We start from the raw sequence: 26,126 nt of genomic DNA on the forward strand, positions 1-26,126 counted from the left end.
AAAACAGAATGAAATATAATTTGCCTAAAATATATTGACTTGGATATATATAGCCATTTTTCCGCTAGTGACGTCGCTTATCTATATAGAAATGACGAAATTCCTAATTAAGTAACAGTTCATTGAAAGAAGGTTGGCAAAACTATACATGCCCTAAGTTCGCCTATAGTACAAAACTTCGCCTTAAGCAAATAGTATCCGTATCAGTTTACAATTTGGAAAAAAAAATCGTAGTCTATTAATTAAAAGTTTTTGGTAAAAAATCATTTTTGGGTAAATGAAAGCTTCTTAGTTCGTCGGGCTGCGTAGTGTAACGTGACCAGTGGGGCGACACTCCTCCTTTCGGCTTTTCTCGGCTCAGCATTGCTCCGAGCATTTATTAGGGTTGGCACAACTTGACGTCCGTGCTGCACGACCGCACATAAGATAATGACTTGAATTTTGACAACCCTAAATATCCGAAAGGGATAGTGCCATACATTAGAAAGGGACAGCATAATTCGACCCTGAATCGCTGTCAAACTTCGGTTTTAACCTTTTTTTTTTCGGTTCGGTGGTAATTTTTTCGATTTTTTATTTTGGTGGTATTTTTTATACGTGTGATGAGCATGGATCTTTGTTCCTGAGTCATGGGTGTGTTCTATGTATTTAAGTATTTATTGATTTTATATATTATATATATCGTTGTCTAAGTACCCTCAACACAAGCCTTATTGAGCTTACTGTGGGACTTAGTCAATTTGTGTAATATATAATGTCCTATAATATATTTTTTTATATTATTTTGTTTTTCCATTGCAATTCTGTTTGTTTTTTACCTATGACGACGCCAAAAGGGTTATGTTTTTTTTAAAGTTATTGTTTTGACCACATACCGGAATTAATGTGGCATTTTTGAACTGTCATGGACCCAGTTCAAAAATGCCACAATAAATCCGTATACATTGTATGGATATCGGTATATCGGAAGTCGATAAATGAAAAGACCCCAATGATAATTAAAACTGCCACGAGAATTCCGGCCTCTGCTTTTGGCCAATGAATAATGATGTTATGACGAGTGCTTTGATGCCTAATTAATAAATTATGTACATTCAAGGTATTAAATATCGATACGGACAAAATGCCAAAAATATGTATACACGACCTTATTGCCTGTATAGGTATTAAGGTATAATGTGCGGTTTCACTTAACAAGCCGTTCGGGGCCGGCGACAAATCGAACGACTATGCCCAAATGATCAAATAAAGGCGCATTTAAAACACTATAAACGGGTGCGGCGACAAGCGTGTACCTCAGTAAGCCGATTCCCCCCTTTGTTGGCGGCTTAGCTCAGTGTTTGCTCAACTAAGAGCTAGTTGTAGACAGACTGGAACTTTTAACGTACAGTTAGCGGCCCATTTATTAAGTGGATGAAATCGATCCTTTCTTTCTTTATATTGGGCCATTACCTATGAAATTGGCGTTTTTGTTCATAAGTATTAGTCATGCCATAGTTTATTTATTTTAATAGTAACTTCGAAGTATTTTTTAATTTCATTAGTGCGCTACGTAACAACGATTTTACATACAATTATTTGCTACTTTTATTGTTTTATGTATTCAGAATACCGCCCTGAAAACAACTCTTTTCATGTGCTGCCGGCTCGAGTATTTAAATGACTTATATTTTATATATTTTGAAAATTTGTTTGGTTTGAAAATGCCATCACAAAATAATCCGCAAAATTCATTGTATGAAAAATCGAATTTCGTTGAAGTTCCTAATATATCATAATAAAATTGTGCTCGTCACTCTCATCAGGTCCTTCAGATGATGAATATGATGATTATACCTAAACTAGCAATTTAAAGTAAAATTCTATTGCTATGGTGCGCAGGGTAATTATATATCGTAGTGTACACTTGAAAATAAATGAAAATTAGACATGTATTCGTAACTTCTCGATTCGATTTTTAAATCGACCTAACTTTAACACCTGTCCACCAAGGTGTGCAAGGCTATCCACTAGACGCCTATAGGCGTACTCTCATTATTCTTTATATTGTGTCTGGCTTAGTGTTCAGCATAGTGTTAACCTTTATGGCTCCTCTACACGATGGGCCATCATACTGGCCCGTTAAAATGGGCCAGCGTGTAGAGATAAGTGGTGTCGGATGGCTTATAGCGCGGCGGGATGGCGATGGAATGGCCAGCGATGCGATCTACACGTGGCCCACTCCATAGTACGTGCTCTCAACCATCGCGTGGCCATCTCACTGGTCCAGCGCTAGGCTATCTCGCTGGGCCAGCGTTGGGCCATCGTGTAGAGGAGCCATTAAAGATTTTGGTTGAAGTTTTCTCATGGTATTTGTCCTTGTGGTTAATACTAAAATTCTGCGTTGCTCGTCTCTAGTTGTAAATGTAATTTTAATGAGTTTTTGTGATCTGTACCTACAACTACATGCTTACTTGAATGTGGGCTTTAGCTATACACAGTCTGGTTTTAATCGTGACAAGTTTACGACAAACTGTACAAGTAAGTCTGTTCTACCATTTATAAGGAGCTTCCACACGGTATTAACTGAACTAGGAGCTCATTGAACACTGTTCGACGTTTAAATGCAATGTAAGGCCCTCAGCACACGGAGCGTAAGCGTAAGAGACGCGTAAACGTATCTTAATATGCGCGTAGAACGAGAGCGCTACGAGCACGTACAACTTCAAACAAGTCCGCACTCGAAGCGTCGTCGTAGCGTAGCGTATGAGATTTCTGTCGTCATTAGGACAGGCATAATAAACGCGTAAAAACATAAAACTTCTGACATAATCAAACAATAAAAAATCTCTATCTGACGAGAATGTAAGATCGTCGATACATGCGGCGAAGACATCTGACGCCAGCCACTACATGATTTTAACTAATTAGATTTCATTTATAAAACGATTACGCGACGCCTATATACGCGACGCTTGGTGCCCAGAACTCTACGCGTCTCGTACTCGTAACGTTTTGACGATACGCTTATGCTTACGCTCCGTGTGTTGAGGGCCTAACATAACCTAATATTTTTTTGTTGTTTTTATTTTAATTCAGATATAAACCAGAGTCGGCTCCAGCTGCGACGTCGTTCGTTATTCGATATCCAGTAACGTGCGATTTTTTTCGAAAAAGGTGGTAACACGTTTAAAAATAGCGACGTCAGAAGCGCAGAACGATTTCGCTCCTATCCCGGTATGGCAGTACGCAGCGAAATTGATGCTCGTTCGCGGCGATATCGTTGCGTACTCGCGGCGAACACGTTGCGCACTCGCGGCGTACTCGCTCGCAAATCAGCGGTGTGCCCGCGCCCTTTGTGTAATCAACTTATAAATCCTATGTGCGTTGAATCTCTTCAGCTGTGGTTATTTCCAATCAGTTTAATAGCAGGTTGCAGTGAAGTGTATTTATTTTAATTACTTTCTTCCTACGCTTTCCGGTGAAATTAACTGGATTTCTACCCTTTACTGTTATTGTATTTTATAGTTCGTGTCATCCATGATATTACGAGTCCAGGCGCGCGTCTTCGTAAATGACACGTCCTATACTCGTATATTAGACGGTAATTGTGTAGTGATAAAATAAATATCTGCAAAATAAAACATCAGAGCATGTGTTTTAGTACATACTATTACATACATCATAAATGCGAAAATGAGTCTTAATGTCTCTCTGTTACCTTTCAGGATTAACCTCGTAAAGCCCAATGTGCATTACAATGTACCAGGGATCGGAACCGGTTTTTTGCAAAAACATCGAAATAACCGTATATTTCGGTTTATTTTATACTCTAAATGTAGGACTCAGTTGTGTTTTCAGATAACGACTTCGTATTATTAGATTGCCTAATTAGAAATGAAATAATTAACCTACCCTAGCATCTTTTGAGCGTCGGCGTCCAAACAGCGCTATGGAAAATGGCGTCACTGCGCCGTTGCGCCAACGTTGCGTCTAGCAGCAGCCATAGCGTTGACTTGACGCCGACACTCGGGAGATGCTCGTGTGGGGTGTAAACAAAATTATAATACAGAACCTCCTAATATGAAATTGAAGTCGGTTAAAAATTACATAATTGTACAGATCGTGTCATTCACGAAGACGCGTGACTCGTAATGTCATGTTATTAGAGGTTAGATTTGACAAATCTGCGCGTAATCGTGGATGGCACGAACTATATTTTTTCTTAATAATGTTGATGATACTGCGATGATGTCAAAGTCATTGTTAAAAGCAAAACAAAACAGTAATAATACACATATCAACGTGTCACCTTGATTGGTTCATATTCAATCAACACTTGTCTTTGTGTGTTTACGTATGCACAATATGCACATGAACCTATTTTGTTCTTTGTGTGCATTTAACACAGATATATATCTGAATAGATCACGTAAGCGCGTTGATATGCCAAAAATCATGCTGTGTAAACATCGTCGAAGACGCTAGGCAACAACAAAGCTCCACTTTTAGCCTTATATTTCGTGTATTTGAGTTGTGTATTCTTAATATTATCCTTCATCGTATCCTTATCCTTAACTTATTAATCCGTTTATAAGGCATAAGGCTGGCAGAAAAGATGCAAAATTGAACAATATCACTTTGAAATAAAGTTAAATATCAGGTGGAAAATATATTCTCTTTTATAAAGACTTAAACGTGGTCAACGTAAGCGCCGTATTTACCGAATAATAGGGTGGAAATCGATTGTCCGACCGAAGTTTCGGTCTCGGCATAAAAATCATGTTGAGGTACGTGAAACATCCAAACAAATATGTTGATTTTCGGCCATGCTAAAACTGGCTTTCCATCACAGACGGTTCGTTATGCTTCAAGTGCAATAAGGTCCTTATTATCTGAAATTCCAACAGATATTCTGATAGAAAGGTCCTTATTGCACATGATGCATAAGAACCCTTCTCTGATGGGAAGAGTACATTTTCGGTAGTGTCCGGCCTAAGTTTCAGTTTCGCCAGGGTTTGACATAAAAATCGTGTTTCGGCCGATGGCTCAGTTTCGGCCACTATTAAAGATCTGTCCAAACCATGTAACGCTTTACCCGTCGTGCGGCGTCAACAGGAGAAATGATAAGATAATTATACTTCTTGATAACTATCGCGATGATCGTTATATAATTATTGGGAAATAACATATTTATCTAACAGGCAGTTTTCTCCGGAAATTGAGTTTATTATCAAATCGATAAGTATCACTAAAATTATCAAAATACATAATTATTTATTATATTATCCTTTCAATCTTTGCCTGGATCAATTAATTTTAAGTTGTAAATATGTGACGCGCTCTTATTGCGGTACAAATAGGAACGTGTCAGATATTTTTGCGACTCTCTTTATCTTCGGAAGCGGGGTAATTTTGAAAATGGATAGTATCTACTAAACTAGAATCACTTTCCTTATACAGTAGCAACAATAATCAAAGAAGCCTTGGTAAGCGCTGCAGTAGCGTGTTTCCAAAGTATGAAGTGTTTCTGATTCAATAAATATTTGTCATTTTCTAAATTATCCTGCTATCGAAATTACCCCGACGTCCTACTAAATAAGCACCTATTAATCCTACGTGCCACAGATAGCCCCCTCTGCAGGGCATGGAGGCGGAAGTGACAGCCGCCCACATTATTCTCGAATGCTCAGGGTTGGCAGAGTGCCGGGCACTACACCTCGGTTCGTCGGGGTCTCTCCCAGAAGTCGATGGCGACCCAAGGGTCTGCTAGCCTTCTTGGGTTGGCAATAGTGCCGACAACTCACCGCGCAAATGGCGCAATTGTATGACGTCGAGTTGCGGAACTCAGCCCGCGAGTACCTATACCATACCCCAAGGCACCTTACTCAGAATTACGAGTTTTTTCGATTTTGATGAAACGCACACAGGATCACGCCTCATCGGCTTTGCAGAAATTGTCACTACCACTACCGACTATACTCGTATCTCTCGCGTCCAATGATAGTCTCTATGACAGTTAATTTTTGACCCTTGACGCAAACAGAGGGATGTTATGTTTGATGCCAATGTCTGTCTGTCTGTGGAAACCTAGCTCGTTCTCGATGCGGTTTTTTTTACGTGAAAGCGAGATTTTTTGCGGTGGTTCTTTACTATGTTTGATGGAAATCTATCCATCAGTTTGAAGAGTATCAGCTCTTTTCCAAAACAATGTAATGTATTATTATATGAAGTAGCTGTAATGTAAAGTGGCTGTGACACGTTTCTTGACCGTGTTTTGATGTTTAGCGCATTCATTTATTTAGAAATACATTTAATAATAAAAAACGGTAAAAACATATTTCTACAAATATTTAGGGATTGAAAACAAGTTGACATTTAAAAGTGGCTTTGTGGCTTATTTGTTGAATATAGGCTACAGTGACTGCTTACCATCAGCTTATGCTTGTTTGCCATCGTCGTGGTATAAATAAAAGGTATATAATTACATGTCCGGATAAAAGTGACGTTTAGTTATATGTCTGTGTTGCACCCATATTGACCTATTCGGTTGCATGTATGTCCATCATCGTATCAAAGTCAAGTGCAGCGTGCATCCTGCGACGTTCCCCCGTTTAATGGATGCCCTAGCCATTACATTGTGTTAGGTAAAATGTTGTAGGGGGAGTTCGGGACTCTTGCCCGGGTACTGGGGGGGCTGGTTAAGGTTTTATAGTTGACTTTACTTTTCTTTCCCCATGCAACTAATCATCCAGACGATTTTAAGAACTCCAATTATGTTGTCATAATATTGCATTGTTATCCCATTTAGATATGTATACAAAATTTCAGCTCAATCGGAAATCGGGAAGTGGGCGCTACTAATTAACTAAATAACAGGGCAAGTTAAATAAAAGCTTGTAAAAATATCAAAAAAGTGCTATAATGGCGGATTCCTTCATACGATACAACAAGAGATTCATCCTCAAAGACGTATTTATGTATTTAATAAGAAGATAAGATTATTTGGAGAAAGTTATTAATGGCTCCACTGATCATGTTCTATGAAGTGTGTATTTTTGAATTTACCGCACACATTGCCGTGGGTTATGGTGATTCAAAACGATTCTGAAAGATTTTTTTAAATCCCAGCTTAACTACCAGAGCGTAATTAATTAATAAAAAATATTTCGAGCGGCAAATTAATCGCATATCGTTATCAGTTGTGACGTCACGTCAGTAAATGCGACGTTTTGAGTTAAAACAAAGTAATATAATTATGATCACGTGCCATGTTGCGGGATTTCATTGGAACTAACTTTTTCATACTAAACTGAACTGTCACCATATACATGAGAAAAAAAGCGCCCTCTTGACAATGATCATACTCGTATATTTCTGGTCGGGCTTTAGTGATGCAATGCTTGTTGAATTCTTTTGCATAATAAAAGTAGTTTTTTTTTAACAAAATGTATAAAAGTGTGTTCATTAGGGCTTCAACTATGTAGCCTTAGATTATGCGGTCGTATCGAAAATATATGCTGTTATAGATCTGTAGCTACACGGCAATGCACCAAAGTTACTAACTATTATAAAAACATGGCGTCCGACGGCGCAACTTTTTCTGTTTCGCGCCTATCTAGCTTCCTACCTAGCTTCAACTTGACACACTTCCAACCCGCGACTTACAGTAACCATGTACAGTCAGAAGCAATGGTTTACATGTTGATATTGTTGCTGTTATTATATATAGATCCGTAGGTACACGACCAAAGTTACAAACTGTTATAAAAACATGGCGTCCGACGGCGCAACTTTTTCTGTTTCGCGCCTATCTAGCTTCCTACCTAGCTTCAACTTGACACACTTCCAACCCGCGACTTACAGTAACCATGTACAGTCAGAAGCAATGGTTTACATGTTGATATTGTTGCTGTTATTATATATAGATCCGTAGGTACACGACCAAAGTTACAAACTGTTATAAAAACATGGCATCCGACGGCGCAACTTTTTCTGTTTCTCACCTATCTAACTTCTTACCTAGTTCCAACTTGACACAGTTCCATGCCGCGGCTTACAGTAAATATGTACAGTCAGAAGCAATGGTTTACATGTTAATACTGTTGCTGTTATTATATATACATCCGTAGGTACACGACCAAAGTTACAAACTGTTATAAAAACATGGCGTCCGACGGCGCAACTTTTTCTGTTTCGCGGTTATCTAGCTTCCTATCTACCTCTAAGTTGACACAGTTTCATACCGCGGCTTGCAGTAACTTCGTACAGTCAGAGGCAAAGGTTTACATGTTAATATTGTTGCTGTTATTAAATATATATCGTAGCTATACGACCAAAGTTGCAAATTGTTATAAAAACAAAACACCCGACGGCGTAACTTTTTCTGTTTCGCGCCTATGTAGCTTCCTACCTAGCTTAAACTTGACACAGTTTCATACCGCAGCTTGCAGTAACTACGTTCAGCCAGTAGCAATATTTAACACGGAGAAGCGTGCAATAATAGCTGACATGCTGGCCGTACACAGAACTGGGTTAGTTTAGACGTAAGTCAAAGTATACAGTATAACAGTAAAGTAATTGTTTGATGAGAAAAATGCCAAACTTAGAAAAAATAATCAAAGCTATTACTATTACACAAAGAAAATAGACCGGGTATAAGTATTGTTTATAAAGTTTGGACTCACTATAATTTCAGTGTATTACAATTTCTATCATCGAAAACTAGTACTGGGCATATGTATACTTTACTTGAATGTTCATGTAAAATTTCATGTTTGGTTCAATTTCACCTTTAATAGTTATGGCGGCGGCTAGGTTCGTGTATCCCTTAACTGTGTGGACGATGATACACATTCAATTAGCCATTGTATACCTTATGTCTCAGTAATAAGGTTTACGATTGGTTATATAAATGTGTCCACACGTGAGACAAAAAACGATCTGTGGCGACGCGGGTGGTCCCGCCCCCATTCCTTTATAATTTGCTTTTTAACACACATTTTTGATAGAATACGGTAATAAAGTTAAATAACTTCGCTTTTTATGTATGTCCGATGTAATCCTTCTCATCGATTTGGGTGACGGCGCCTCCAGGAAATTATTGATTTTGCCTGTTGTGAGCTCTAATGTGGCTGGCCAGGCCGAACCTCTTAAATACCCTTTTGCAGGCGTTTGGTGTGTTTGATGTGATGCGTTGGTACGTTGACGCGTAGGAGGGCTTCGGTTCCTCTTTGCTTTGTTGGCGTTTGGCATCCAAGGCATTGAGGCGATTTCGCTCAAGATTTAACGTAGTTCGACGACCTGTCTGGGCTAGTGGGTATTGACCCTGCATATGAAGCCGATGGTCACGGGTTAAAAATCCTGGTAAGGGCATTTATTCGTGTGATGAGCATGGATATTTGTTCCTGAGTCATGGATGTTTTCTTTCTAATTAAACGCAGATGCTGACCGCCGTGCTTTTGCTTGCTTTCCACCAATTCAGAGTAGAGGTTTTGGGCAAGCGGCGGTCATCCATACGGAGGACATGCCCACCCAACCTTAGCTGTCGCTCGCTGCATTAGCAGAACCTCCATACCCTAGAGCCCGGAACGACGCAGGACCTCGGAATTTGGAACTCGGTCTTGCCATTTGATTCTGAGTATATATCTTAGACATCTAAGGTGTCCAGCTTTTTTTATATCGGATTTGTACAGGACAACATGTCCGATATTGAGATATGGAAGGGCATGCTTACTAAAGCGCCGAAAAAAATAGGGTAGGTATGGATAAGTTGAGTAGGTTTCGTGCCTTGTCACAGTGATAATAGAATAGTATGAGGTCTGTAGCGACTTAATATCATTTCCGATGCCACGCAGTACATTTAACAATAATTTTCTTTGCTATGCTTGCATCTAACCTCATTGAGCAAAAAAATAAATATAAACTTTACTTTTGCAAGCTTCAGCGTCCAGTTCCAACAACCTTTCTTTTTCCCATTTTCCCCGACAAGATTTTCCTTTGCCTTCAGAACTCCTTTATAAGATCCAGTCTCGTTATAACTGAAATTAAAACCACTATTCTTAGAGATTTATAGTGTTAACCGCTGCATCGCATTGCCCGTCTGCTTAAGAGGGAAGTATAGCAAGTAGATATGTAACGAATATTCGGCCACTATTCGACCGAATACTGAATAGTGGCATAGTATTCGGCCGAATACCGAATAGTACGTTAACACGTAGATAACGGTAAACGAGGGATAAAAAGAGGAACAAACTGCAAGTAGGCAATCAATTATTAAGATCAGTATAATCTTTCAGACTACCTTTAAATTCATAGAAAAGTACATAATAACCTACAAAAACATGAGAAAGATAATACAAAATATTTATTTACACACACGACGATAACTAACGCACCGCAATTCAGTACGCATTATGTGCAGAATAAGCTCAATTTCTATCAAAGACTGCCTACAGTGAGAAACAAGTTGCAACTTGCACAGCGCACGCACGCTCGTGTTCGAATTTACTCCATTTTAGGTAAAACTACTAGCCTAATATTCGGCTATTGGGCCCATGGCTCCGCCGAATATTCGGTATTCGTTATTCGGCCAAGCCACTATTAGTTGCATCTCTAATAGCAAGTGATCGTCCATAAAAAAAGACGTTATAAGTATCTTATTGATTTTTCAAAATTTGCAAAGTTAGTTTTTTTAAAGCGACACCTATAAACCTAGAATATATTGCGCTTGTCATATAATTAGCATGTGGAGGGTAAAATAAAAACCAGTCTCAAAGCAGCGCTCGTCTTTAACTTACGTTCCCTGTGCCCTTGCATACTGAACATGGCGCAGCCGGTTTTTAAAATTTACTAATTCATAGTCAATAGTGTTATTCGAAGTAGAAGTGATAAGATATAACTGTAATAAAAACGTAAAAGTGAAAGTGCTATGCAATATAAAAGCTAAAATAATTACCAAGTACAATGGAAGCCATTTTGCAACCACCGCCGCCGTTTATATTTGAAAATAATCTTGTAAATGTGACATCTGGTAATTTAAGTAAAGAGTGGGACAAATGGAAAAAGAGTTTTAAAATTTACTATGCAGCGTGTGAAATCGGCAAGAAAGATGTGATAGTGCAGATAAATATTTTGCTTCACGTCATTGGTGATCGGTGCAGAGACGTGTACGATCAATTTACGGATAAAACAAAATGTGATACGGTAGACAAAGTGTTGGAGAAATTTGATTGTTTTTTTTTTCCAAAGAAGAATTTAACGATCGAACGTCACAGATTTTTTACACGCGATCAGAGTGAATTCGAGTCCGTGGAACAGTACGTGTTCGAATTAAATAAAATGGCAGTGAAATGTGAATTCAAAGACCTGTGCCAAGACTTAGTGCGAGATAGATTGATATGTGGAATAAGAGATGGATCGCTACGGGAACGCTTGTTAAGGGAACCTGATTTGACTTTAACGAAGGCTGTAGAGATAGGTAATTTGGCAGAATTATCCCGAGCACAAGCTGTGACCTTGAAATCGGAGAGCACTGAGCATCACCACGTTCAAGAAATTTCGAATGAAAATCAGGGTACTAACTCACAAGTGAAGGAGATTGATGCCATACGAAAAGACCGCCGTTTTTCTCGAGGGCAGCGGTCAAGGTCATCGCGCGCGCGATCGGGCGGACAATGGTCGCGCCCATGTCCGTCGCGGCAGCAAGAGTATCATCAGGACTCGCGTGGTGCTAGAGGTAGCCTACCTACTTCACACTACCGTGAGGAGAGAAAGTGGCACAATACGCCGATGTATCGTGGTTGTCTACAATGTGGTGGAGTTCATCCGAAGTTTAAATGCCCGGCATATGGACAGCAATGTTTAAGTTGTAAGAAATTGAATCACTACTCGAGAATGTGTGGAATCTATGAGGTGCGCGAGGACTCTTCCGATCAGGTAAATAAACAAAAGGGTGTAAAGAATGATGATTTTCTAGAGAGTTTACAAATTTGTGGTACAAACATAACTTTCAAGCTAGACACCGGTGCTGACGTAAATGTACTTCCTGTAAGTAGGTTAAAAGAATTAAACATTCGTGAGTCTGATTTGACTAAAACGTCCCTAAAATTGGAAGCTTATTCAAGGGGTCAGTTAAAAGTGGTAGGTAAATGTTATCTAAAAGTCACGCATAAATCTAATGTATATATTTTACGATTTGTTGTCGTTGACACAGATTCGGTGCCGATACTAGGTAAGTATTCATGTCGGGAGCTTAAATTGGTTAAGAGAGTATACACGATAGAAAAGAAAAGTGAAATTTTAGATGAATATCCAGACGTCTTTGTTGGTGTGGGTTGTTTGCCAGGAAACTACAAAATTAGACTAAAAGATGACGTCAAACCAGTAGTCCATTCACCTAGGAAATTACCGGTAGCATTAAAAGATAAAATCAAAAATAAGTTGGAAGAAATGCAGGAACAGGGCATTATTGCCAAGGTTGAGCGCCCCACGGATTGGGTGAACAGCATGACGGTGGTAAAAAAGCCTAATGGCGACCTGCGGATATGTTTGGATCCCCAGGACCTTAACAAGGCTATTCGGCGTGAGCATTTTAAGTTGCCAACCTTAGAAGAAATAACTTCTAGTTTATCAGGAGCTAAGTACCTTAGTACCTTAGACGCAAAACACGGATTCTGGCAAGTGGCACTACATGAGTCGAGTACGGATTTATGTACATTTAATACGGCTTTCGGCAGGTTCAAGTTTCTCAGAATGCCGTATGGCATCTCGTCTGCATCAGAGGTATTTCATAGGAAACTATATGAGCATTTTGAGGACATCGAGGGGGTAATTCTTTTTGTCGATGATTTATTAGTATACGCAAACTCAAAAGAAGTTCATGATCAGAGACTTAGGGCAGTACTCGAGAGGTGCAGGGAAATAAATATTAAGTTAAATCGCCAGAAGTGTAAAATTGGATTAAACGAATTAAAATATCTAGGGCATAAAATCACCCATGCTGGGATAAAGCCAGATGATAGTCATATATTAGCTATAAAAAACCTCCCGAGGCCACAAAATACAAAAGACGTCGAACGATTTTTAGGACTAGTTACATATGTAGGTAGATTTGTTCCAAACCTATCAGAGAAAACATTCCTTTTACGAGATTTATTAAAAAAATCTGTAGAATGGCATTGGGATTATCAACACCAAGAATGTTTCGATAAAATAAAGGAATGTTTGACTAATCCACCGGTACTACAATATTACAGTCTAGATAAGCCGGTAGTTATCTCGGTAGATGCGAGTAAACACGGGTTAGGTTGCTGTTTACTTCAAAATGACCTACCAGTCTCGTATGCTTCAAAGTCCCTGTCAAAGGCCGAACAATCGTATGCTCAGATCGAGAAGGAGTTATATGCGTGTGTTTATGCGTGTGAAAGGTTTTATAGCTATATATACGGGCGAAGTGACGTTACGATAGAAACAGATCACAAACCGTTAATTAGCATCGTAAATAAACCGTTAGCAAACGCACCTGCGCGATTACAACGAATGTTATTGAGACTTCAACCATATACCTTTAAACTTGTTTACAAGCCGGGCAAGTACTTATTCATCGCTGACGCACTATCCCGTGCAGTTGCACCGGGCGCGAGCGAGAACTCCGTTCCACGCGACTATCTCGAGGCGCAGGCGCAGGTGTGTGCGCTTACCACGTCAAATCCACTCACAGATTCACATTTTTTAGAAATACAAAAATATACTAAGCAGGATGAAGAGTTACAGCAACTAATTAAAGTTATTAAGTCTGGATGGCCGACACATAAAAATAAAATAAATGCGTTATTAAATCCCTATTGGGATGTGCGGGATGAACTCACCCTTGCCTTTGGAATAGTTTGGAAAGGAAACCGCGTTGTGATTCCTAAATGTATGCGTACAGAGATGCTCCAAAAAGTCCATATAGGCCATTTAGGTATAGAAAAATGTCGATTAAGAGCTCGTGAAATTATGTACTGGCCCAATTTAAATTCCCAATTATTAGACTATTTGTCGCGTTGCCAGGCATGCCTCACTTATAGAAAGAAAAATAGTAAGGAGCCCCTCATACCACACGAAGTGCCCAAGCGGGCGTGGAGCAAAGTAGGTGTAGATGTCTTTCACTATGGCGGGAAATCGTTTTTATTACTAATAGATTATTACAGCAAATTTGCAGAGGTAGTAAAACTAAAATGCTTAAGAACCGAATATGTCATCAATAAAATAAAAACTATTTTTAAAAGGCACGGTATTCCCGAAATACTTATGAGTGATAATGGCCCAGAGTTTAACTCGAATAGCTTTAAACAGTTTTCCAAAGAGTGGTCATTTCAGCATGTGACGTCATCACCTGGGTTTTCTCAGTCGAACGGTCAAGTCGAGCGATTCGTACAGGTGTTCAAAAACATGATGCGTAAAACTACGTTTGATAACACAGATTTGAACCTAGCTTTACTGGAATACGCAAACACTCCCATTTCATCTAGTCTTCCATCCCCGGCGGAATTACTTTACAACAGGAAATTAAGAAGTATAGTTCCATGTTCACCTATTTTATTAAGGTCAAGAGTACAGAAAGATGTTGTCAAAAACTTGAAGGCCCGCCAATACAACCAGAAAATTTATTATGATAAGGGAGCTCGACAATTATCAGAGTTATACATAGGTCAAAAAGTGAAGGCTAGACATAATGATTCTTGGAAGGCTGGCACGATACTGAAAAAGCTGAGTTTTAGGTCTTACATTGTTAAATTACAGTCAGGGACAGAGGTAAGACGAAACAGAAAACACATAATTGTCGATTCACAGTTTAGGGTTGATAATGAATTGCCGCGCGCAAATTATGATGACATAATTATAGGTAATGATAACGCACAGCTGATCAGTGCGCCTACGTGTTCCCTTGCCCCCGCGCAGTCCCCGCCGCACTCGCTCAGCACCGGTTCTAACGTTCGCAATGTTCCCATAAACAATACTTACTGTACTACTCGTTCCGGCAGGGAAGTACGACCTCCTGATCGGTGGGGATTCCCAGCCACATCATGAAGGGTGAACTACATGCAGTGAATCTAATCCCGGCGCAATTTGTCAATGAACAATGAATTCAAGTTTAGATTGTTTTAACAGTCAAGTATAGGAAATCAATTGCATGTCTTTGTAATGTTTAACTTATGTATCTTAAATTGAATTTTTAATATAGTTAAGTACGTAAATTTTAACATATGTATATAATTTATTTTTACCAATGTCAGAATCTTACCTGGAAATGAATTGAAATGCATTTTTTATTGTAATTTTTTTTACCACTTTAATGATTCTACCTGCCAATGAATTGTAATGTATTTTTATTATTTACACCAATGATGTTTTATATATATATATATATATTTTTTAATAGTAAGGAGATTACAGATAAAACTTATTGCATGTTCAGAAACGAATGTATTAATAGTCAATAAGTAAATAATTTATGTCAACTTATATTTTATGTTACGCGTAAAATTTTACTCAGTCATAATTTATATTTAAGCGATTGTTACGTGTAATGGTCTGTATTTTTTTTTCTTCTCTTTTTCTGTTTTTGAAAAAGGGAATTGTCATATAATTAATAATCAAACGAACTTACCTGTGAAGTTTGATTACAATTATGCGAGTATCCAAATCCAAGACAACAAATATAATTTACTAGCAGCAGTACACGTTATCGTGCAGTCCAAGTCACACATTTTAGAGATTATAGTATTTAAAAAACAAGTTCGCGCTGTCCCTCTCACTCGCTACGCTGCGTTCCTGCTTCGACATCGCTCCTCCAGTACTCATTATTTCAGAGTTATTTTTGTGTTATTAACAGAGACTATTTTATTTTCATTTTTGGGGATGGGGGGCGGGTCTTTGTTGTCTTGGATTTGGATACTCGCATAATTGTAATCAAACTTCACAGGTAAGTTCGTTTGATTATTAATTATACTTCGTATCCAAATCCAAGACAACAAATATAATTTACTAGCAGATGTTCAGAGCTTTGTATTTAAATTCAAATCCTGAATGCGAAAATAAAATAAAATATCGATATCAAATCAGTATGTTACGAACATACTGATATTATTGATTTTGACTAAAGAGAACAACGTACCACCTAGAAGTTATTAATTTATATCCAATTTAAATAATTATTTATGTATCCACATAGTATAAATGTAAAATGTATGTATAGCATAATAAAATTAAGGAGTGAAATTGCTCTTGGTATTTCATTTCGTTAATATTAAAAAAGTATAAAACTTTCTTTGATTTCACTGTAGTATATTGATAAAGTTGTATATATCTTAATATTCACAAGGTACAACTATTTTTATGTCATTTACAAGCCAGGACGCCATTAAGTGTAAATGTGTTTTCAAGCTTTAGTTGGCTCTAAATAAGTTTTAGATGGGCATTTTCTGTCTGTAACCATATAAACAAACCATTTTGTATAATTTAGAATTTACCAACCATTCTCTGGATGTAATTACAACGGAGACAAACAAGCATACGGCCTGCCTGATGGTAAACAATCACCGTAGCCTATGAATGCCCGCTACTGCAGAGGTATATTACATGCGCGTTACTGACCCTAAAATATAATCTAATTTTATGTTACGACACTTTAAAGTTAATTTTGAATACAGCAATCAATACTTTCCTCGGTAAATAGCCTTTGAGTGAGATAGATAAAGGAGAATTTTTTTTTTTTTTCATTGTAAAGCTACCATAAATATCAAGGCTATATGTAAGTACTTTAAAACTAAGTCTGGACAATTACTAGTAGAGTATCCTGTAGGTATTAAGTATTTGAAACTTATCACTTTGAAAATATAGATGAACTAATTTTAGTTATTACCACAGATCAAGAAATAGTAATATGATATTATTTATAACTAAATAGCTAATCTCATCTGCTTATGCGTATCTGAACGATGATGGCTACTACGCTAACAAGTGGCAAGGAACTTAGGTAGATTATGTGTTGAGTTATGATATATTTGTGAACAAAATATCTGGCATGACTTGTAACTTGTACTTCATTTTAAGGAGTAACATTTTTTAACGTTACCTACAATAAAACTGTACAGTGTGCATTGCGACGAAAAATGAAAACTATTTAAGCTTTCTTTTACAGCAAGACAATATGACAACCCGAGCATTTACATTTCAGACAATAATAATGTTATTGTTAAAGGATTTCAACCCTTTATTGCGATTATTAATCTAGCTACTTAGCGCAAGCGACTGCAACACGTGGCAGCATAACTCTAGTTGCATGGTTGCACAATTTACAGCACTTATTTCGCGTCGCGGGATAGTGCATCAACGGCGGTTCACCTCTTGTTTGATGCGGCGATGTTCCCCTGAAGTTTGGAGCTGAGAATCCGTAAGTAAATTGTACCGGATTTATTACATTAGGCTCGTTGATATGGTATATTCTTGACAGCATATCAAAGCTGACGTTTGAAGTTATTAGGAGTATATAACAGCGTGATATGAGTACGAATCATAAATTTGGGTTAAAGGGTTTACAGATATATTTTTTCCTATATGTTGTTTACATACAGCATTTCTTTGTCTGTAAGGGCAATGACATTGCGTACATTTTGTTTAAGGTATTTTAGGCCGCATTAACACCTATTAAATTACCTCAGCGTAACAAGAACCTCCTATATATTTCATTATTTTTACAAGTCCTGTAAACTTTAGCTCAACCTTAAATATTTTTGCTCTTTAGTCCCTTATATTTACATGCGTAAAGTTACTTCCAATACTATTAAAGTCTTCAATCATTACATTGGCATCAACACTGTTATAGTAGAGCAACGTTATATATCTTTGACGATATCATTTTGAGATATGTATAATGACCGACTGTAGACCGAAGAGCGAAGTGACCGAAGAGCGTAGCGACCGAAGTGCGAAGCGACCGAAGAGCGAAGCGACCAAAAGGAGCAAAGCAACCGAAGAACCAAATGACCGAAGCATTATAACCTCGACACTTAAAATGAAGCACATATAGCCTCGACGCTGCGGAAATGGAGGCCTCGATACGATTATTGTGGAATTGTATAGTACATATAACTTAAAGTGCGGCATATATCTTCGTCACTGCGACAGCTGCGACAGCGGACCCCTTGACACAATTATTGTGGAGTAATGATAGCATCCTCACTATGACGTGGGGCAAACTTAGCCTCAACACTACGACAGCAGAGCCCTCGACACAATGATTGTGGAGTAATGATAGCCTCCTCACTATTAAAGTAGGGTACATATAGCCTCGACGCTGTGAAAGCGGAGCCCTCGACACAATATTGTGGAGTAATGATAGCCTCTTCACTATTAAAGTGGGGCAAATATGGCTTCAACGCTGTGAAAGCGGCGCCCTCGACACAATGACTGTGGAGTAATGATAGCCTCTTCACTATTAAAGTGGGGCAAATATAGCTTCGACGCTGTGAAAGCGGAGCACTCGACACAATGGTTGTGGAGTAATGATAGCCTCATCACTATTAAAGTGGGGCAAATATAGCTTCAACGCTGTTAAAGCGGAGCCCTCGACACAGTGATTGTGGAGTAATGATAGCCTCATCACTATTAAAGTGGGGCAAATATAGCTTCGACGCTGTTAAAGCGGAGCCCTCGACACAATGGTTGTGGAGTAATGATAGCCTCATCACTATTAAAGTGGGGCAAATATAGCTTCAACGCTGTTAAAGCGGAGCCCTCGACACAGTGATTGTGGAGTAATGATAGCCTCATCTCTATTAAAGTGGGGCAAATATAGCTTCAACGCTGTTAAAGCGGAGCCCTCGACACAGTGATTGTGGAGTAATGATAGCCTCATCACTATTAAAGTGGGGCAAATATAGCTTCGACGCTGTTAAAGCGGAGCCCTCGACACAATGGTTGTGGAGTAATGAAAGCCACATCACTATTAAAGTGGGGCAAATATAGCTTCAACGCTGTTAAAGCGGAGCCCTCGACACAATGATTGTGGAGAAATGATAGCCTCTTCACTATTAAAGTGGGGCAAATATAGCTTCGACGCTGTTAAAGCGGAGCCCTCGACACAATGATTGTGGAGTAATGATAGCCTCATCACTATTAAAGTGGGGCAAATATAGCTTCGACGCTGTTAAAGCGGAGCCCTCGACACAATGATTGTGGAGTAATGATAGCCTCATCACTATTAAAGTGGGGCAAATATAGCTTCAACGCTGTTAAAGCGGAGCCCTCGACACAATGATTGTGGAGTAATGATAGCCTCATCACTATTAAAGTGGGGCAAATATAGCTTCGACGCTGTGAAAGCGGAGCCCTCGACACAATGGTTGTGGAGTAATGATAGCCTCTTCACTATTAAAGTGGGGCAAATATAGTACCATGTCGACATCTCATTTATAAGAAAATATTTATTTAATATGCGTTTTAATTTTGAACTATTAATTAATGTGCATTATAAAATTACATTAAAACTTTAATCAACACAGTTAATACCGATTTTCTGTTTGATGAATATCTTGTTGCACAGTAAACCTAAGCTTCTAAGTACTCACGGAAAGGAGAATTATTATTAGACGGAGTCCACAATATTACACAAATCAAGTATATCTTTCCATAATATATTTCATTTTAAAATTATATTATATTATGTTAATCAAAGCTGTCTAATAATAACAAAGCGGGTAACTAACTGATGATCAAATTTAGGAGGCGACCACATCGATTGGACCCAAGACTCGACGATACCGCGATGTCCGATTAAAGCCTACTACCTAATCCGTCATGATCCATACGATAGATTCACTATGGCCCTCATATGGGGCATGGGGCGCACGGTATCGGAGCACGCATAGCACGTCCTGTTTGTATACGTCGATTAATGGCATTAAACACTTTAAACTGTCAGTCAGACTAAATAGTCTTCCAATGTCTTATAGATTGTGTATTGATTGACATTACTCCTGTATATTTATACCTATAGGTATCCTCATAAGACGCTCATTAAACTTGTTGGTACTGTGTATGTACATTTGCATAAAGACGCGTTTTGTTATCATTCATAGGCACTTATTACCAATCGGCAAGGATTACCATTGTTATCTGTTTTATTGTATGGTAGGGTAGATCGGACATGGTAAAAGCCGCTTTCGTGAAACAATTACCTAGTATATATTAACTTTATTCAGATATGGTTTGTATATTTAAATCTGTACGCGAAAGCATCTCGTAAAAAAAAAAAAAAATTGTGAGTGAACATTGCATTTTATGCGATCATAAAATGAAATCTAAATAATATTATATTAGTAAATAATACTATAATAGTACGTATTACAATTATTTAAAGTTCAAATTGTAATCTATTTGTAGCCCCATACTTATTTTTTCCGTAATTTATTTATTCAAAAAAGAAGGTAGTTGTAGTAAGTGATTTCGTATGAACGTAAAAATTACTTACTTGATTTCTTAGGTAATAAGTTTATTACGCTAAACGAATATACCTACAATTTCAAATTGAAAGTTTAACTGCCATGTAAGTATGGCAAACGAGACTAGACTTGCCGAGCTGAATAAACATCAATTTTTCGTTCGAGGGTACGGCGGTCGGCAGTTCAAATAATGTTTTGATTCTATACTTCTTATTCAGCGCACAATAAACATTAATCGAAACACAATTAGATACACATATTTAGAGGAACACTATTTTGGCGAAAATACGTGTGACTCGGACTAACACAAAAACATGTAATGAGTACTGGAGGAGCGATGTCGAAGCAGGAACGCAGCGTAGCGAGTGAGAGGGACAGCGCGAACTTGTTTTTTAAATACTATAATCTCTAAAATGTGTGACTTGGACTGCACGATAACGTGTACTGCTGCTAGTAAATTATATTTGTTGTCTTGGATTTGGATACGAAGTATAATTAGCATGTGGAGGGTAAAATAAAAACCAGTCTCAAAGCAGCGCTCGTCTTTAACTTACGTTCCCTGTGCCCTTGCATACTGAACAGCGCTGAAGCGATCGACATCAAAATTGAAGTGATTTGTTATGATTTAGTTAATGGAAAACGTTTTCTCCCGAAATGGAATTTCATAGAAAAAGTACCGTTATTTCGTTAGATTCAAAAAGCTATACTTCCCTCTTAGAGTCAACAATCTATGTTACACTCTTATAAGTAAAACGACATTCTGAAATAACATAAAACTTAATACATTTTGAACAAGCATAAATTTAAAAGTAGAAAAATTACTGCCTTGGATGAGACTTGAATACCGGCCTCTGGATCGATACTCCAGCGCTTTACCAACTGAGCCAGCCTTTTTTCGGGCTGTTGAATATTTCAATTTGTTATCTTTACAGAAAACATATTTCCCACCATCACCTTGAATGTTAAATTGGCGACGGTGGCAAGGACTCACTAGATTTTGCAGCTAAAAAGTTTACAGTACTCAGCTAAAGCCAGGATCTTAAGCCCTAAATTGTGTTCCAATGTTTACTCTTACTGTAACTATCTCTTGGTCGTAGTGTTGGTTAAGACTCGAGTCCTTTGAGTCCTCTGCTTTGAAACTCGACTGAGTTTTTCAGACTCACATTTAGTCTTAATTCGAGTTCTTTTCAACTTGTTAGAGATACTTTTGTAGAGACTTGAGTCCTTTTCAGAGAACACTCAATTTTTTTGTTTGCAAAATTTCGAACGCCTTTAACTTTTTGAACGCCAAGAGCCACTAAAGTGGTCGTGTGCTGTCGTGCCTACCACGCCAACGACCACTAAAGAGGTCATGGCAGACGCTGTCAAAGCAATTTTACTGTTGACGGATAAGGTTTAAATTCGTTTCTCAATAGTTGACATATTGGCGTGTATGCCACATTTTGATGCGAGGGAGAAAGCGTTGAAAAGGTTAAGTAATCTTCGTGGATTAGGCACACAATACAATAACGCATAATTTCTTTACTTTTATTTAGGTAAAACTTTTGAAACTTTTGGCGGAGTCTCTATTCGAGTCTTTTTGTTGAGAGGAGAGTTGCTCTTAAAAAAGACTCAATAAAGGACTCGCCTCGGGACTTAAAAGACTCAGAAATTACTTAAACGCCGAGTCTCGTAAAAACGAGTCGAGTTCTTTAAACCAGACTCGAAAGACTCGAGGTCCTACCAACACCAATGCTCAACACTCGTTTGGTTGGCAGGCCGTGTAATGTTTCAGGGCTCATTCAAAATTCGCTCAAGACCCACAATGGGTCGCGACTTAAAGTTGGGGTAATGCTGCATTAAATAAATAAATAAATATTATACGACATTATTACACAAATTGACGAAGTCCCACAGTAAGCTCAATAAGGCATGTGTTGTGGATACTTAGACGGATAGAACACCCATGACTCAGGAACAAATATCCATGCTCTATCACACAAATAAATTCCCTAGGCCTACTAGGCCAGACAGTAACATTATTTTCCATAATGTCAATATCCAAGGAGGAAAATGGGGGCTATACGTTTGTACGGAGAAACGGTCGTCCCCTTACATCTTACGCCTTTAAATAGTGGGTCATTATTGACACGGCGCGACCAAGGGCTTGCCGCTTAAATTATGAATTGATTACACTTCTTGACGTCATTCTCTGGTGGTACTGCAACGATCGATACTGGAAATGCAATGGGATATTGATAATAGTACAGAATACGTGACAAGACGAAAACGAACGAACTAGAATAACTGATACAGTGTGTATTTTTGATATAACAGCAAACTTAAACTAGACGTAGATACTATAGAAGTAGCAAAAGTAGAAAGGAACTCTGAGTTAAAGAACCAGCTGACTACGTGGTCAGTGTGAAACAGTGCCAATAACTACAGTGTGTTATGGAATGTGGACAGATTTGATTACTGTGCTGTAGACTATGAATCCAACTAGAGGCGGTATTAGCGACCTGGAAAGTGAACTGAATGAAGCTAATTTATTAGTAAGTGATCTCCGGAGTTAATTTGAGATGAAAGAAGATGTACATATCAAAATCTTTTTGAAGAAATGTCAGTTGATTCCTGCCATTATTATTTTGCAAGTAAAAAGAAATTGAGGAAATACATTAAATGAAATAAATTTATAAGGCGCACTCAGAAACAGAAACAAACAAAAGTGTGCAATTCAATATGAAAATTGTAAAGAATCAGTGTGTGGGCAAACTGGATCGGTGTCATGGAAAAATGCAGGACAATATTGATTAATATGAGACTGAACAATTTAGATTTAAGTCCGAAATAAAGATATTAAAATGGTCACTCGAAACCTTAAGCGACAACTATGATCATATATTAAAAGAAAACTGACAGCATGTCAACTCTGCAACACGACAGTCTCTTGACTTGAAACATGTAATTCATACACTTTGTTATTTTTTAATTCATTGAAACTTGGAGAGCCTTTACATCTCCAAACTTAATGTATTAACTGTGGAGACTGTACGTCTCTGTAATATTGTATAATATACTTGATTTTTTGGATACATACTAAATAGTTAGGTACAGGGATCGGAACCGGTTTTTTGCAAAAACATCGAAATAACCATATATTTCGGTTTATTTTATACTCTAAATGTAGGACTCAGTTGTGTTTTCAGATAACGACTTCGTATTATTAGATTGCCTAATTAGAAATGAAGTAATTAACAAAGAACGAAAAAATACCGTTTTCGTTCCCATACAAAAAATACCGGTGTCCGATCCCTGGTTAGGTATTCTATAGCATTAATTTATGAGACTGCTTAACAGTCTACACGCGATTTATTTAGTATGAATTTCATTTTGTCACTTGAAGATACATTACACCCCCAAATCTTATTAGTATTAGAACTCTGACATTGGGGACCTTCACATCACCAAATTTAATGTATTAAAAAAATGAGACTGACAAGGAATAGCGCTTTCTCTGCTACTTCTACTAAAAGATAGGTAATGCTATCCCGTTCGGTCATTTTCCCCCCACCGCTCTTGCCTGATCCAGTTATACGAGTACTAGATTCATGGAATTGAACGAATTTCAATGGAAAACCCAAAACGCATTGACAGGTACTGTCAGATGCATTCCGTTTTCAAAGTGCACGTTCCTATTTCGAAACTTTTTATGCGGCTCTTAACCTTTTTTATAGTACAATACGTTTTAGAATTTTTGATATTTCCCGTCCATGTTGTACGGAATTCTGTGTGCTGGTGCTAGCGAAATATGTAGTCATTCGTTCCTTTAACGTCTTCGCAGGAGCAAATAATAAAATAAATTTGTCGACCTAATTTTAGAAAAGATATGCCAACTACAGTAAAAATCACGAGTTTCCGGATCTCCAAGAGCCGCAAACGATGACGTTTGATGATTTGTCACATCTAACATTTAATAATACGAGTCAAAGCAGGCATTGTATAAACACTACTCAATCTGTAAACAGGCCTTAAGACAAATACACGCTCGTAAGGGCCTTATCATATAGTAATTAATTATTATGTCCGAAATGGAGTTAATTAGAATACCGGTGTCTTTGACAAAGTTACTAAATTGAAACTCAAAAATGCATCTTTGAATTTTTTTTGAAGTGAAAACTTCTTTAGCAGCGCTGTGATGGGGAAAAATGTTAAACTCGCGTCAGGTCACGTGACCGTCAGAATGAAAATTCGTAAGACGGACACGTGACATCATGGTGACGTGCAAAATGAATGTCATCGAAGCCTGGTTACTTTTGAAAAATAGTATCTCATTCAAGTATGACATTTTAGTTTCTTCATAATCAAAGTGCTGTCATAAATAACGGTTAAAGAGGTTTAATCTTTGTTAGTTGTGTTGTATGATACAATGTAAGATACGACTTGTATCTTTGTGTTGTTGGGTGTCCATGATTGTAGATACTCAAATTTTTCCTTACCAAAAAGTTAAATAACAGAAAAGAAGCGTGATTGTTTTACGATTACCGATTCATTAACATTTACTGATTGTGTAGGCTGTAGTCCTGCTCACGTCTCATGAATTACTCTGTATATGTTATATATTAACACTAAAATTTTAAAATATCTTCCACAATAAAATTTATTTACGTAGGTATGATAAAAAATATGTCCTTTTATAAAACTGCTACCCAATTTCTCCGAAATATCAAAAACCCGATTTTTTTTAATACTACGTAGGTGACAATCAAGCATATGGCCCGCCTGTTGCTAAGCAGTGGACGACTGCAACTCCAGAGGAGTTACATGCGCTTTGCCGACCCTAACACTCCTCACCCTCGTCGAGCTCTGTTATAATAGTCATCTTTACTTTTAAATTTAAATTCGATTTTTTTTTATAACAAGGTTAATTTCCGCTGGCCCAGTCTCCTTTCTCTCTCTTACGCAATAATGACATAACATCTGGAGAGGTGACATCGGAACATTCACTTTGTAGCGGAGAATCTCTCAAATTAACGTTTATTGGCTTTTTATTAGTTTTGACATGATTATTGGTTGTTAAAATTAATGAATATAAGTATAGCGACACTCTTAAGGTGCGGTAGATTTAGCAACAGTTATTGACCGAAGTGATAGCGAAGATCTCCGTTTTAATTCGGGCATTTGGGGGTCATCCATTAATTACATCACACGTTTAGGGGGAGGGAGGGGGTCAAGATAATGTGACATGTTGTGACAAGGGGGAGGGGGGAGTCACAAACTTTGTGACGTCACTTTAACGTCACCAGTAATCGATTTTTTTTTTAGATTTTTTTCTTCGTTGTAAAGTTATGTAACGAGTTTTTGGAACGATTATTCATTATATTCGTTTAATTTTCTTTCGTAATCTGTTTTGTGTTATAAAATTACTTATATTTCTTTTATCAAAAGTATTTTGATGAAATATAATACCTAATTCGAAAAATGTGACGTCACAAGTGGGCGCCAATTTTTCGTAAGGCGGAGGTGCCCTCCCACACAAAGCGAGATGACATTCACAATGCCCATACCTCTTTTGGGTTAATCGAAGTTATGTTCTCTGGGTAGAATTACTATTGAAACAATAAATAACTTGGGCAAAATGCTTTCGTATGTCCGGATGTTCTCCTCTACAGTACCCCTAGT

At 37.9% G+C, this 26,126-nt stretch overlaps 2 protein-coding genes across 2 annotated transcripts in view; both read left to right on the top strand.

The window, feature by feature from the left end:
- LOC133526698 (tyrosine-protein kinase Abl) overlaps positions 1 to 26,126 on the top strand; it is a 123,254-nt gene that overhangs the window by 17,828 nt on the left and 79,300 nt on the right. The gene's annotated exons all lie outside the window — the stretch shown is intronic.
- LOC133516014 (uncharacterized) lies at positions 10,714 to 15,607 on the top strand. The gene is made up of 2 exons (XM_061848727.1): positions 10,714 to 11,916; positions 15,006 to 15,607. The coding sequence occupies exons 1-2, from the start codon at positions 10,945 to 10,947 to the stop codon at positions 15,021 to 15,023; spliced, it is 990 nt and encodes a 329-aa protein (XP_061704711.1). The 5' UTR covers positions 10,714 to 10,944; the 3' UTR covers positions 15,024 to 15,607.

The sequence above is a fragment of the Cydia pomonella genome, chromosome 1, assembly GCF_033807575.1.
Source record: "Cydia pomonella isolate Wapato2018A chromosome 1, ilCydPomo1, whole genome shotgun sequence".
Taxonomy (NCBI): domain Eukaryota; kingdom Metazoa; phylum Arthropoda; class Insecta; order Lepidoptera; family Tortricidae; genus Cydia; species Cydia pomonella.

Excerpts from the sequence above, each read along its gene's own strand:
- LOC133516014 (XM_061848727.1), top strand. The coding sequence starts at position 10,945 with ATGGAAGCCATTTTGCAACCACCGCCGCCGTTTATATTTGAAAATAAT.